The following is a 15,680-nucleotide window of genomic DNA, read 5'->3' on the forward strand; positions in this document are numbered from 1 at the left end:
TACATCATACATAGTATTGTTACAGTCAACGGACTTTCATCTTTGATTTTGAAGGATATTGTCACTTGGTACAGAACCCTACATTGGCAAAATTTTTTTCAGCACTTTAAAGCTATCCCAATGTTTTCTGGCTTCAACTGTTTCTACTGAGATATCAACTGTCAGTCTTATTGTGACTCCTTTGAAAGTAATCTTTTCTCTCCAGCTGCTTTAAGATTTTCTCTCTTTCTCTTTTCTTAAGGGGGTGGGGTGGCAGATTTACTCCAATAAACTTAGGTATAGTCTTTGTATTTGTCCTGCTTGGGACTCATAGTGCGTTTTGAATCTGTGCTTGGCATCTTTTATCAGTTCAAGGAAATTCTTAGCCATTCTCTCTTCAAATATGGCTTCTGCTCCATTATTTCTCCAAATATTGCTTCTGCTCCATTCTCTTTCTTTTCTCTGAGACTTAAAGTACATGATTTTAGATCATTTCATTGTGCCCCATGTCTTTTATGCTCTGTATCTTTTTCTGCTGTGTACTGCTATGTAACAAGTCACCTCAAAACTCAATGACTTGCTTAGATCAACCTTCCATTTGCTCATGATGCTGTGTTCACCTGGACAATTCTTCTGGTCTTACACTCATGTGCATATTATCATCAGGTGGCTTGAGTGGGGCTGAATGGTATCACTCACATGTCTGTGATTTGTGCTGACTGTTGGCAGGAAGGTCTAGGGAGCCTCGACTGGAACAGCTCCTCTCTATTGCATGTGGTCCCTCATCCTCCAGTAGGCTAGACCAGGCTTCTTCAGTGCGATGTTCCAAGAGGGTACGGACAGAAGCTGCAAGGCCTCTTCAAGTCTAGGCTCTAAACTTACACATCACTTCAGCTACATTCTAATGGTCTAAGCAAGCCACAAGGCCAGCTAAGATTCAAGGGGTGGGGAAAGAGATGCCACCTCTTGAAGAGAGACAGCAAAGTCACATTGCATAGTGTATACATACAGGAATGGGAGGAGTTATTGTGGCCATCTCTGCAAACAACCTACCATGTTCTATCCTCTGGCCACAATATTTCACATACCTCCCACATGCAAAATAGATTCACTCCCTCCCAAGACCCTCAAAACCTCATCCAACCATGGCATCAGGCTTAACATCCATTTTCTCGTGAGTCATGTCCAGAAGCAAGTGAGGTTTCTCAGGTACAGCTCCACAGGTAGAGTGTCTCTTGATCCAAAGAACTGGGAACTGAAAGACAAGTTATCTTCCCTAATACCCCCAACATTTAATAATAAGACCGAGAGAGGATAACTACAAAAGATACTCCTGTTCAAAGAGGAGAGAGTGGAAGGTAAACTGTGGTGGGTGGTCCATAGCAATTCTGAAATCCAGAAGGGTACTGTTGTCAAGTTCCCTTAGGCCAGGGGCAGGGAATTTTTTTCTTTTTTTAGGGTCTTGTTCTGCTCCCTGGGAGTGCCCTTCTGAACAAATCTGAGGATGAGCCTGCAAAGGCATGAGAGGGAAGGACTTCACAGGTAGGAGGAAAGGTAGCAAAGAATGGCTACTTTCTTTGAAACCAAAAGAGTAGAGAGTATTAAAAAAAACAACAACAGAACATTTAAGATGTGGTGACTGGTGCCAAATGCTCTCCCCTTCCCCAAAATGGCAACCTTCTGTTCTTGGATCTGTCCTCTAGGCTCCTGACTCCACTCTCTAAGAAATTTCCCTTTTTATCAGAAATGACTGATTTTACAGCTGAACAGTTTTTTCAATCTGCTTTCTGCCTGTAAAAAGTTGAAGGCTCAGAGGCTTCTTTTCAGTTTGAATTGTTTCTGTCCCTTTTAGTCCCTTTGGCGCACTCATGAATACAAGTCTTTTGACAACACTGTGGATTTCCTATGAATCATATTAGGGCTTGCTGTTTATCCCAAAAGCCACATCCATGACTTATTTTTGCACAGCCCTCTCTATACTTTGGGCATGGCTACTGTTATGCAATAACGCCCTTAAGATTCTTAGAAGCACATTTTTATAGCTGCCGGTACTGCCAGGCAATAATCTAATCTACCAGGTATTATCTTAAATATTTCTGAGGTCTTAAAATGGTCTGAGGCATTTCTTACTTTGCCAATCTTTTGCCAACTGGAGAGAATGGGAACGAGAGACAATTCTATTTTCAAACCCAACAAGTTCTGGGCTCTTTACATTTCCTCTAAATTATGCTTTAAAAACCCCCAACAAACCTTTAGTTCATCTCTCTTTCATAGTTCTTTATGATAAGCAACTAGAAGCACTCAAAAGATACTTTCAACACTTTGTCTAGGGATCTCCTTAACCAGGTTCATTACTTCATTAAATACGTTCTCTGTCTTCCAAGTTACTGCAGACATTTTTTGCTAACTGTTCCATTATTACAGACTCTAATAACAATTGCTTCACTACCTTTCCAGTCTAGGCTAACAGTCTGTTCACCATTCCTCCAGCCTTCATTAACATACTACTGACAATTTTTCCAGTCTCCACCTATGAACCAGTTTCAGAGCCAATGACACATTTTTACTTTTCTGTTATGGCAGTATTATACCTTTAGGTATTAATTTCTTTGTCAGTTATCCATTGATATCTAACAAAATACCCAAAATTTAGTAACTTGAGGATGGATCAGCATTATGAGCTGGGCTCAGTTGGGCAGTTCTTCTGCTGATCTTGCCTGGAGTCACTCCTGTAGCTGTAGTCATCTGGCAGCTCCACTGGAGTTAAATGGCCTAATGCGGTCTCACATACAAGTCTCAAATGTGCAGCTGATTATCAGGTAATAGGAGTAGGAGGCCTTAGGTGGGACAACTCGTCTCTGCTTCATGTGAACTCTTTCTCCAGTAGGCCAGATTGGGCTCTTCACATGGCAGTCTGATGGCTCATTCTAAGAGAAAAGAGCAGAAACTACAAGACCACTTGAAGTTTAAGCTTCAGAGCTTGTACACCATTTCTGCCACATTATATTGGTCAAAACAAGTCACAAGGCCAGCTGAAATTCAAGGGGTGGGGAAAAGGACTCTACTTCTTGATGGGAGGAGCAGCGAAATCATACTGTACAGGGGTAGGTATATAGAGATGGGAGGAGTTATCATGGTCACCTTTGCAAATAATCTCTCATATTGCTCTTTTCTATATTTTTCATTTTTCTGTCTCTCTTCATGCTTCAGTATGAATTTTCTTCTGATCTTTCTCCCAGTTACTAATTCTCTCTTCAAATGCATCTAATATGGTATTAAACTCCTATACTGACTTTTAATTTTAGTAATTGCATTTTCAGTTCTAGAATTTTCATTTGTTTCTTCTTTATGGTTCCCAGTTCTCCACCAAAATTCTCCATCATGTCTTTAATTTCCTTGAATATATTAAGCATAGTTACTTTAAAGTCCTTGTCTGATAGTTCCACTATCTAAATCCTCTGTGAGTCTGTTTCTACTGACTTTTGTTTTTCTTGGTTTTCAATCATGCAATTTTACATGGCTAAAATTTTACACGGCTAAAATTTTATTACATATGGCTTATCAAGCACCTAACTGTGCTTGATAAGCCATATGAAAAATTAATAGAAATAATTTGAAGTTCTGGATGTTATCTTTCTCTGAAGAGAATTTACATTTGCTTCCTGCAGGTGGCTAGAAACACTAGCAATCCAATAGTACCTTGCTTAAATCAGAGACTGAGTGTGTTAAAGCTGAGATTTAGTCCCTGCGAGGGCTGGTCTATTTCCAGTACACTCTTTCTCTTGCAGTATAGTCTTTCAGGACCCCAACATAAAATGTGGGAGGTCTTCCAAGAGCACCCCTCCTCAGCAAACCCTGAAGTCTAAATTTTGTCCTCTTCATCTTGTAAGACTGTTAAAAACTGATCAGCTCTTCAGCTGCTGGTTTTGAACTAGAAGATATCTCTTAGGATAAAGTGGCCTCAAATGTCAGGCTCACCTCTCTCGATTTCGTTCTTCTCCTATATGTTAGCCCCATAATTCACTATCTTGAAAGGTCTCTAATGCCTTAAAAACAGATTAAAAAAAAAAAAAAAACCTGGTCCAGCTTTTCAGGTTTGTTCTCAATGGGAGGATTGGTTTGAGTTATTTAGCTAACCATTATTGTAACTTAAGGATTTTCACATAAAACTTCCTCTTAGTGTTCTAGACTCTTCAACTATTTGATTCCATAATAACAAGTAATTTTGAAATGTCTATAGGAGTTAACATTAATGTACTTGGTTTTTCTTTTGCTTCTAAGACCAAAGGCCTTTTTTCTAAACCCCATAAGGCACTGATCCACCTATGAAATTAGAATTTACAGAATAAATGAAAAGAAAAAGACTGAGAAAATATTCAACTTCTGACATTCAAGATAGGATAATGCAGAGACTGGCCAGTTAGCTCAGCTGGTTAGAGCATGGTGCTGATAACACCAAGGTCAAGGGTTCAATCCTTGTACCAGCCAGCTGCCAAACAAACAAACAAAAAAGTAAAATGCTGGCCAGTTAGCTCAGCTGGTTAGAATGTGGTAGTTACAAAATAGGATAATGAAGCAAGACAATACCTATCATTTTTTTTCACCTGGTACATCACATCATGGAAGACCCAGCTCACAGAGTTTTTCCTTTTAGCCTTTGACAATGAAGCAAAAATTTTGCTGAATGGTTTAAAAAAAAAAAAAAAAGAGGGTAAATAAAAGGCTAGGGGCATTAGTAAAAGACAGTGCAGAGTAGAATGTGCTGGGAAAACTAAGAAAAAGTGAGAAGCTAGGAGAGTGAGAAGGCCAGACCTGTGCCCCAACTTTCCCTTTTCTGACACGTCTTTTACTAGGTACTGGTAGGAGAAAAAGAAGTGAGTCAAGTACATGAAGGCATTTCTGAAGAGAAGGCAAAAGAGACTCTGTCTCCCTTTTTTTTTTTCCCTCTTGAAGATTCTGAAAAGACATTACTTTTTTAGCTGCTTCTACAACAAATCTGTAATATGGCCACATATTGAACCAAGCCAGCCCGACACCTGCCTGGGGGTCCTGAGAGACAGGAGCAGTGGGCCACAGCCCCACCCCAGCAGCTGCATATCCAAGTCAGCAACAGAACATGCCCAATGCTTTCCTGGGGGTCCTGAGGGACAGGGGTGAGGGGCTCTGTCCCACCCCCACCAGTGAACATCAAGGCCAGCAACGGAGGCAGACCATTGTCCCCCTTGGGGTCCTGAGGAGGCGGCCATGGACCTCAGCCCCACCCCCAGCGCCACACATTCAGGCCAGCAACAGAGACAGCCCAAAGTGGGCCTTTGCCCTGCCCTCACCACATCAAGGCCTGCAAGGGAACCAGCCCACACTCGGCATCCTGAGACAGAGGCCTGGCCAGCCCCGCCTCCACCAGCAACCAGATCCTAGAATGTACTTATTAACCACTTGTGTTTCTTTGGGGTTTGTGACTTATCTGCTCATGCGCTTCACCAAATTTCTGCTTACATTTTTCTAACTCATTTTTAAGAGTTCTTTTTGCAATAAGGATGTTAATCTTTGTATGTTTAAAAAAAAAATTAGAGAGTAAAATAATGGTTACCAGAGGCTGGGAGGAGGGGGAATAAGATTAGAGGTGAACTAATGGGGACAAAACTATGCTATCTATTGTGCAGGATATTCATGTATTGAAACAACACACTGTATCCCACAAAAATAAATATAAATAAAACTGAATTTTTAAATAAATAAATAAATAAATAAAACCAGAAAAATAAAACATGGCCACATCAACTTGGCTTCAAAGCAGTGGATAATGCAAAGACAGATCCTAGGTTGAGATTTCATGAACCACTCTCAGTTCTCATATAATGGGGGCTTGCCATAGGGTTCCTATGCCAGGGTATGGTAGCTATGCAGCATAGGCTAGAGTAGATGAGACACATGGCAGAAACTCATGGGCTTGCACCAATTTGAATTAAAGTAAGGAAAAGCCAGTTGGAGATCATGGGCCTGGCAAAGCCAAGAACAACCAGGTAAGTATCATGCCACCATACTAAGACACTTTATCTAGAATGTCAGCAGAACAGGGGTACAAAAATGTAGAAAGTCATCAATTCTTCCTTGCCATTATGAGGTCCTATGAACCACGTGCACCACGAAGGGAAGTGAGAAACTGAGCACTTTTATGTAATAACTCTACTATTTGAATTACCTAATTGAATAAAACTTAAATTGAATTGAACATCTCATTAACTTTTTTTCCCTGTTAATAAGAAGGTGGAGGCTAGAGAAAATGACTAGATTAGTTATAGACAAAATTAAAAATTAAATATTTTCTGGACATCCAAATTATATTATGAGTTAAATCATGTATCTCCGATATACATGTTAGTTCAAACAAACAAAAACAACTTGTACTCCACCTGTCTGAAGAGGTTAGGGAAATCATCTGCATTGTTGACTTTTCTGATTCCCTTCCCTCCTCCTCCTTCTGAAGCCTTGATCATTACAGGATATCCAACTTCCTCTGCTGCCTTCAAGAAGAAAGAGAAAAATAGAAGAGTGGTATTAGTAGAGAAGAAGAAAACTGGCATTTTCTTTCTTTAAGAATGCAGTCATTTAGTAGGTCTATACATAGTAAAATGAAAGCTCTTTAAGATATAACAGTAATTGTAGTAATAGGTTGAACCAAAAGAAAGTGCCTTTTTTGTAGATAAAAAAAAGGTTGAATATTGGAAATTTCATATGGTTCAATCCAAGATAATCTCATATAGGTCAAAAACAAAACTATTTTTATGTACAATTATATATGTATTCACACACATATCTAAATGCAAAGAAACTAAGTTCCGAATATATACCAGTGTGATTTATAAAACAAAAATGGGTAGATATAAACTTATACTTTTTATAATTCTGTACTATTGGAATTTCTTTCTTATAGCAGGCAGGTGTTCATGTATTACCCATAATTTTAAAAAAAAGACATAAATAGTTTACGTAACACAAGCTGATAGTCCTGATAGAGCTTGAAACCAAATATAAGACTCAGCAAATCAGAACTCTCAAGTATCCAGAAAACTTTTCTCACTCAACTTTTTATAAAAGATAAAAACAAGATCTCAAGATATTAACAAAATTTTCCAGAAAACTAATTTTCAGCACATGCTCCAAATGTGCATTTATGGTATTTCATAATGATAAAGTGATGATCCTAAAAATTTTTAAACATTATATATCCATCAAGTAGGGAGCTGCTTAAATCAAGATATACCCATATACTACATAGAGTACAATGCAATTATTAGAAGAAATGAGTTAGCTTTTACATGTAATGATAGGGAAGATATGCAAATTATATTATTAAGGCAAAAAGTAAATTGTGAAAAACTTAACCAAAAACTTATAACTAAGTCATTCACATTTGTCAGAATATTCCAGTCTTGGGCCGCCCGTGGCTCACTTGGGGGAGTGTGGGGCTGATAACACCAAGGCCGCGCGTGTGGATCCCTACATAGGGATGGCTGGTTAGCTCACTTGGGAGAGCATGGTGATGACAACACCAAGTTAAGGGTTAAGATCCCCTTACTGGTCATCTTTTTTAAAAAAAAAAAGAATATTCCTGTCTTGTCTGGCCGGTTATCTGAGTTGATTAGAGCACAGCCTTGCTCTTAACCGAGGTCAAGAGTTCATTCAGTTCCCTGTACCAGCCAGCCGCATGAAAAAAAAAAAAATCCTGCCTTATGTGGTAGGAATATCTTTAAAATGTGTCACCAGAAAAAGACTATTTCAAATTTTAATTTGTGTCAGTAGATTAAGGATGGAAATTTTATACTTTTAATCCTATCTCTTCTAAAGTTCTCTTATGTCTATTTTTTTTCTATGCTCATATAAACAGAATTATTACGATAAACTCAATCACTGGGTGACAGGTGATCAAAGAAATAGCACAAATGTGGAAAATACTTCAAAAAATAGGGTAGCCCACAGGAAGTCAATAAGAAGGTAGGTTTTTTAAAAATACATATATGAAAGCTCTAGCTACAGGTCACTCATTAAAAATATTTTAGAAAAGTTTTAATGCCATGGGGAAAATGCTGATATATAAAGAAGTAGAAGAAAATACTAGGATTACTAAATAATATATATAGTAAGACCGTAATTTTATAGTTATTATAATTATAGAAATCTAGGGCCAGCCCATGGCTCACTTGGGAGAGTGTAGTGCTGACAATGCCAAGTCAAGGGTTAGGATCCCTTTACTGGTCATCTTTTCAAAAAAAATAAAAAATAAAAAAATAATTATAGAAATCTATTAATAAAGATTATTACTAAATAAATCTATGAATCGAAAAAGCTGGAAGAAATCTATAAATATGTTAATGGGCATTACTCTGGATGGTGGGTTCATTTGTGGTTTTATCATCATCTCCGCCTTTCCAAATTTTCTACCAGAAAATTCTGTTTATAATTATAACCAGTGAAAAAAGGGATTTTAACCAATAAGGAAAATAGCTAGTTCCTTCAAAAGGAGAGAACAGAACTGAGGCCAAGAGAGGTGGAAAAGGGGAGGGAGGAGTAGGGGGAACAGTGAGAAATTAGTAAAGGGCCACAAAAAATGATTACAATGTGTAAGGTTGAATATACTAATTATCCTGATTTGAGAATCACATATTGCACACAGGTATTGAAATTCAACACTATACTCCACAGATATGCATAATCAATTATGTTTCAATAACAACTAAAAAAAAGAGCTAGTTCCTTACAAAGGGCTTTTCTATTCTTTTGTAAATTATAGCAAGAAAAACAGAATAAAGCATTTGCAATTTAATTAGAAATATTAATTCTTTTATTAAGGAGATTACAGAATGCTTAACTTGAAATGCAAATAATAGAGTAAAATTAGTTGAACATTCAGGGTTCCTCTTGAATTTATAAGTCAAACTCAAGTAGTGCGTTTTCTATATAGCCTCTTTCATCATCTACCTGGAGGCATAACTGACACTTCCAAATAGTTAAAAAGTGAATAGGAAAGAAACGGAGAGAACTGTGTATAAGGAAAAAAAAGGTACCGTTGGGGAAAGGATCTCCTTTTGCCTGGGTTCACATTTCAACGTGGATGGACAATAATTATTGTTAACACTTTCAGTCTCTCTCAGCTTACTCCCTCACTCCTCCACAAAGGAAAAAGAATAAATTATGTGATTGGTTAGTTTGGAAGGAGGAACCTAGCACACACAGCTCAGCCTCTTCCCCGTTGGGATCAGCCCACTGCACTGAACATATGCCCTTTGTCAGCTCACAGCCAGACAATAAGCTGAATGGTAAATGCTCTGTCTCTGTAGAGGGAACTCTGGTTATTTAGCACTGCCAGTAACCAGCGAGTGAGTGAACCTGTTTAACTCTGGCGTTCAGTTTACAAATCTTATTGTTGTTACACACTTAAACCATTTTCACCAACATCTCTATTCAGAATAGAGCTGACATTTTGATCTTTATCTGCATGGCTCCTTGGTTCTGAACTCAAGCAGGGGGAAAAGGATGTTGTTTGTTGGCCCCCCTCACACACAAACAGGTGGTAGAGAGAGGGAGAATCAGTACCTCGTAAAACTGATTTAATCACATGAGAAATGTTCTGTCCAGATGAGCAGTTTGCTTCAAAAAAAACTTAAATTGTTTAAAGTCACTTCCTCACTCTACACTTAAACCCTAATGCCATCATGGGCATGTATCATAACCAGGCTCCAAATCCCCATATCTGTGACTAGAATTGGTCATTTGAGAGGCATCACTCTCTGGAGTTAGAAACCTACCTTCAGCCCATCGTCCACATCCTTCACATAACCTTTTTCATATAGTTCCTGGGGAACATTTAAGATACGTTTTGAAAAATCATTTTCCTGCCAGTCCACACGAAGACCTGCAATACATAGTAATGACTTAAGAACAGCTACAAGAGCTTCTATTACCTTCTTTAAAATATTATCATATTTATCCAAAATTGAGGGTAGATGGGAGAAAGAAGGATACCATAAAACCCCAATCAGTCCTTGGGGTTAACAGTATTTAGCCACAGCATGATCTGGCAACTTGGGTTCTTAGGTTGGAAAAAGCCAGGAGAGCTAATGGCACAACTTATAAAAATGCAAGAACATACAAGACAGTAAAAAAAATAAAATAAAAATAAAAGTATGGCAGACTTCTCACAGCAACTCAGCAGGCAAAATACCTTCAATTTCTGTGATCAGGCCTCCTCCAGGGCCAGAGGTCTGGGAAATAATTCAATCTTTATGAGCCCTTGGAAATGGAAATGGCGGTTTTATTGGCCTCAGCAGAGTCATGATTCCATGTTCCCTGAAAGTCCCTGTACTCAGCCACAAGGGGAAAACTATAGCCTACCCATTCAAACAAGAACAAATTCAACCTCTTATTTTAAACCAGCAGGTTTGGAAAGAATATTGCAATCTCCCTGGAGAACCAGAATAACAAGGGTTCAAATCTTTCAGCCTCAAGACAACAGTCATTCCTATTTAAAAGAGTTTTTAGTGTATATCTGCTCCCAGTGCTTGAGTACTAAAAAAAAGGGAAGTTCATATTGTTATCAGCTATAATAATTCACATGGCACTGTTTAAGGGATTTGTCAAGAATAAATCATTTTCTGAAAAATTTTATCCTCCAGCACGTCTGGAAGGAAGGTTGCCGATTGACTTTATTTTCTACATCAAGGGCAATTGGATTTGAATGATATTAAACAGACAAAGCAAATCATCAATAGATTGTGGGCTGACATCAAGAAAACATTGGCAGGTAAACAGCTGAGTAAGTGGGTTTTAGGTTTTTCCTAGTGAAAAGAAAGACCTAATTCCACATTAGAAGTCCACTCTGAGGAAGATTCTAGCCTACTATAGTATATCTGAATGAACAGAACCATATGCATGTTCCCAGAGTTTCTCCAAATTAAGTCCCAAGATCACTCCAGATCACAGTTTAGCATCTTTGTACCTACTACTAAGTTTACATTCCTAAGACATGGTAAAAATCACAGGTGTATTAATTAAGCCAAGAGATACAAGGTACCATTAATCAACCAGGACTCTATTTCTTGTCGAGTATATTAATACATTTTAAACAAACTTAAGTCCCAAGCCATTTGCCAAATATCCTACTGAGCTTTTCTGCACTTTAAGATACAAACAAGAAATAATTTCTTACCACTGCCACTCCAGGGAAGAGTTGGGATACCTGCAGTTTGAGCCACTATGGAAGATGCAATCTTATCACCCAATGCCCACATGGCTTGGCTTGGAGGACCTAAAAACAAATTAGAAAAGAACCTTCACTATAACATTTAGCCTCATTTCTGGCACATCTATTCTGCCTTATGTTATAATTATTTTTGTATTTGTCTTGCTTCCCACTCTATCACATATTGGGGATCATAAACTTGATAATGGGGATGACTATGTTTTGACTCATCTTTGTACCCTTTATAGAATCTACTGTAGTAACCTTTTTGCACACAGCAAGAGCTCAATATGTATAAATATATGGTGAATTCAATTCCAGACAAATCTAACTAATTTTATATTCCTTCATGATCCAATTTCACCAGATTACAGTTTTTTATTTTTTACTTTTAACCAATATCCTGAAATAAGGACTATAAAGTTTTGGAATTCAAGTATGAAATATACCCTCCCTGGTCTTAGGGGAACCCAAAGAGGAGATTTATCGGTAATAAGGTTTAAAAAGCATAATCATCATTATAGAAAGTCTTTGAGAATGAAAGAGAAACACTTTAGGCCACATAACCTCTATTTTTCTTTCTGCCATACAGAGCAGAAAGTCAGAAAAAACAGTTCTCATCCATAGGAATACAACGTATATGCTTAAATGCAAAGTGCTGATTCCTATTTAAGGACACACTGCAAGGGTATCCTTACATACAGTTATGCACTGCATAATGTTTGATCAATGACAGACGGCATATACGATAGTGGTCCTATAAGATTATAATGGCTATACCATATAGCTTAGGTGAGTAGTATGTTATACCATGTAGGTTTGTGTAAGTACATTCTATGATGTTTGCACAATGATGAAATTGCCTAACAACGCATTTCTCAGAACATATCCCAGTCATTAAGCAACACATAACTATATTCAATCATCTGCATTATCTAAAAACAGGTCCTTTCTTCACATTTTCTTATGGTTACTGGCAAAGTTTTAAAAGGGCAGTGTTTTGGAATGCAGAGCCTTTTCCATACCTTATGGAAAAGGACTCAGGGACAGAAAACACTACCAAGATGAAGTGAGATAAGCAGGTGTGGGTGGGTGGGTGGTGGGGAAGAAATGAAGAGGGTAACTCTGAGAGTTGCTGACTGATTTAAAAAAAAAAAAAAAAGCCCAGTACATGTTAAACAGAAGAAAATCAGACTACTGAATGAAATATGGGCAAAATTGACAAAAAGAAACAGAAAGATAGGAACAGTATGTCAGAAAGGCTTACCCATGAAGGCGATGCCATTTTTCAAAAGAAGTTCAGGGAGCTTGGGATTCTCAGAAGCATGACCCCAGCCAGCCCACACTGCCTGCAAGGAAATACAATATGATTCATTCTTAAAATTCATACCAAAAAACACTTAAAAACTGCATTACTCTCTAGCAAGACTGGCCCTACTTCATGAGGTACTATATAATAGTTCCATAGCAGCCTAATGCTTAATTCAGCTTCTGTGCTTAATTGTTGGCTAACTTTTTACAGAACAATAAGCAGTCCATTGTAGCAAAACCTCTGAAGAGGTCAAAACCAAGTTGAAATTGATCATTGGTTTTGTTGCTCTTTAAGAAACTCAATTTGTAGCCTTTTAGCTAGGCTCTACAGAGCCTTTTCTAGAAATGTTGGCTATCTTGCACATATTCAATTATTTTGGCCACCCAACTCCGCCTTTATATCTAGTGGTATAAATCTAGAGTTTTTTCCTCTTTGGGCTCTAAGGTGCTTACCCTAAACTTCCTAACACAAAGTGATAGGGAAGAAACAACATACTTCTCTAAAACACCACCATATTCTAGGATAAGAATATTCCGTCAGAAATAAGTAACTTTTACTTACTTGGGATGGTTCAAGGTGACATGCATAGAATAAATAATCTCTGAAATACCCTTCCAAACCTTCTGCTTCTATTATGTTTATTTTTATTCATTCCATTCTTTCCATCTTTCCTTTCCTTGTCTGTTTTCGTTATCCCATATAAAGACATTTAAGAATTTTCAAAAAAGATGCTTTATATAGAAGTTCTCTGGATATTCCCCTGTGCCTAACAGTAAAATGGCTGAATTTGGTTTTAAAGAATACATTGGCATCTCTTACTTGTACCGGGATCCTTTTAGCAATATCAAGAATTAATTCCACATTTGCATAGTTGTTATTGTTTGGTCCTCCAGGCACTGGCACATAGTGATCGGCCATCTTAATGTATTCTGAAAATGCAAGCAAATTAATAAAGAACACATGATTTTTTTTTAGGAATTTAATTGCATAGCAAAACTATGTAAAGGACAGGGATTATCATAAGTAACCGCAGGACAAACAGCAATTAATGGGATAATTTCCAGGACCATTTTAGTTGAAGGCGCTGAGTTTGTTAAATCACAGCACCAATATGGATTAATCCCATATTTAGGAAGGTCATATACTAAAATAGCAGTTCACTTTAGCTTTTCTGAAGAATCTTTATGACCTCTATATCAAGTTGATCTGCCAGTTAGTGGCCCAAGTACAATTACTCTATTTGGAGAAAAAGTTCAAGTCCTGACATCCTTTAACTTGCACTGCACCCTGAGAAAGCCCTCTTCCTGGTGCAGATCAGGGCAGAATGGGGAAAAAGAGTAGAGCCTGGAGGGTTTGCAGACTGGCTAAACAGAAAAGGTTAGGTTAGGTTAGTTACAGGAGTCTGGTGCCTGAAAAGGGTTTATGTGGAATGATGAAGATAATAGATATTTAAAAGAAACTTTAGAAAGATAACCACTTTCCCTCCTCACATTTTTTTCTCAGTATTCCCTTTCAAATTTGTCACCTCATGTCTTTCTTTTCCTATTCTGGCAACAACAATTGTAGCAGAGCAGCTACCATCTGCAGAGATTGTACTAAGCTCTTTATATATACATTATCTCATTTAATTCTCTTAGCAATCCTATATATGATAGGTATTATTAGCACCCAAGTTCACAGGAAATTATGGCATGGTGCAGTTAAGTAACTTGCTCAAAGTTCATCTCCACCATATTATTAACATTTCTTATATCTCATTCCTAGCTTTAAAAGATTTTTTAAGTCCTACTTAAAAAAAGAAAAAAAAAATAGACTAAAAGCAAGATGCCGGGCCTTAAAGTTTGTTCAAAATTAAAATGGGTTTATTGTTCTCTTTGATTTTAGGAAAAAAGCATGCTAATTATTAAAAATTTTAGATACTATAACAGCATGTAATACACTTTTTTAAAAAAGTCAAAATCACCAGTTGTCCCATCTCAGAGATAACAAGTTCATGCTTTGGTATACTTGTAACCATAACCTGTTAACCAATTTAACAACATATTGCAGATATCTTTCCACATTATGACAAAGAGATATACTTTATATATGTCATATATTTATGTATGCCTAACGTTTCAATACTCCCTAATTCATGTTAACTATTAACTTATTGACAGAAATATAGATTATTTATAATTTGGAAAATTATAATTTCCAAATTATTTCTGTTTGTAGTGAATTGAATTATGTTCCCCCCAAACTCACTGAAGCTTGAATTGTGTCCCCCAAGTTTTCTGTATTAGAAACTTAGCCCACACTATGACTGTTAAAAGGTTGGGAAATCCTATTATGGTAATTGAAAGGTGAAGACTTGAAGAGGTGATTGGATTGTAGGACCATGCACTCGTGACTGGATTAATAATGGTGGTCAGGGGTGTGGTTCTGAGGGCTTTAAAAAGAGAGTGAATGAGGAGGTTACTCTCTGCTCAGCCATTTCACAATGTGATACCCTGCATCGCTGAAGTCACCACCAAGACCCTCACCAGATGTGTTCCCTGGACTTTGGACTTCCAAGCCTCTGAAACTGTAAGCAATAAATTTCATTTTCTTACAAATTATTCAGTTCCACGTATTTTGTTATAAGCAACAGAAACGGACTAATACATTGTCCTCAGGATATGTTCCTAGAAGTAAAACAAATGGGTCAAAGGGTATTCGTATTTTCAGACTCTCACTAGCAATATGGGTGCCAAATTGCCTATACTCTCACTTATATTAGATGTTATCAATCTTTTCAATTTTGTCAATTTTATAATTTTAAATAAATCCCTATCTACCATTGTTTGTGTTTGTATTTTTTTGATTACCATTGAAACTGAATCTCTTTTTGTGTGTTTATAGTTCCTTTTTATGTATGCTTTTATGGACTACCTGTTCATGTTCTTTGCTGATTTTCTATTGAAGGGTGACTTTTTCTCATACTATAGGTAGAAGCTCTTTGCTGCCAATGTTTTTCCAGATTATCATTTGTTTTTAACTTTTTCTTTCTTTCTTTTTTTTCTTTTTTTATAAAATAGAAATTTTATGTAGTCAAATCTATCTAACTTTTCCACAGTGGTTTAGTCTTTTCCATAGTTCAGGAGCCATAAATAGAAAAAAACACTTTAA

The 15,680-nt window shown here is 37.2% G+C and overlaps 1 protein-coding gene across 10 annotated transcripts in view; it reads right to left on the reverse strand.

Moving 5' to 3' along the window:
• The window catches only part of ACACA (acetyl-CoA carboxylase alpha), a 293,591-nt gene that overhangs the window by 172,288 nt on the left and 105,623 nt on the right, over window positions 1-15,680 (reverse strand). For all 10 annotated transcript variants that reach the window (XM_063112234.1, XM_063112233.1, XM_063112232.1 and 7 more), the window contains 5 exons: window positions 13,350-13,459; window positions 12,486-12,567; window positions 11,186-11,284; window positions 9,786-9,892; window positions 6,393-6,503 (listed from right to left, as the gene is read on the reverse strand). In XM_063112234.1, coding sequence (XP_062968304.1) covers window positions 6,393-6,503; window positions 9,786-9,892; window positions 11,186-11,284; window positions 12,486-12,567; window positions 13,350-13,459 — 509 coding nt within the window. The remainder of the gene's footprint in view (window positions 1-6,392; window positions 6,504-9,785; window positions 9,893-11,185; window positions 11,285-12,485; window positions 12,568-13,349; window positions 13,460-15,680) is intronic.

The sequence above is a fragment of the Cynocephalus volans genome, chromosome 10 (genome assembly GCF_027409185.1).
Source record: "Cynocephalus volans isolate mCynVol1 chromosome 10, mCynVol1.pri, whole genome shotgun sequence".
Classification (NCBI taxonomy): Eukaryota; Metazoa; Chordata; class Mammalia; order Dermoptera; family Cynocephalidae; genus Cynocephalus; species Cynocephalus volans.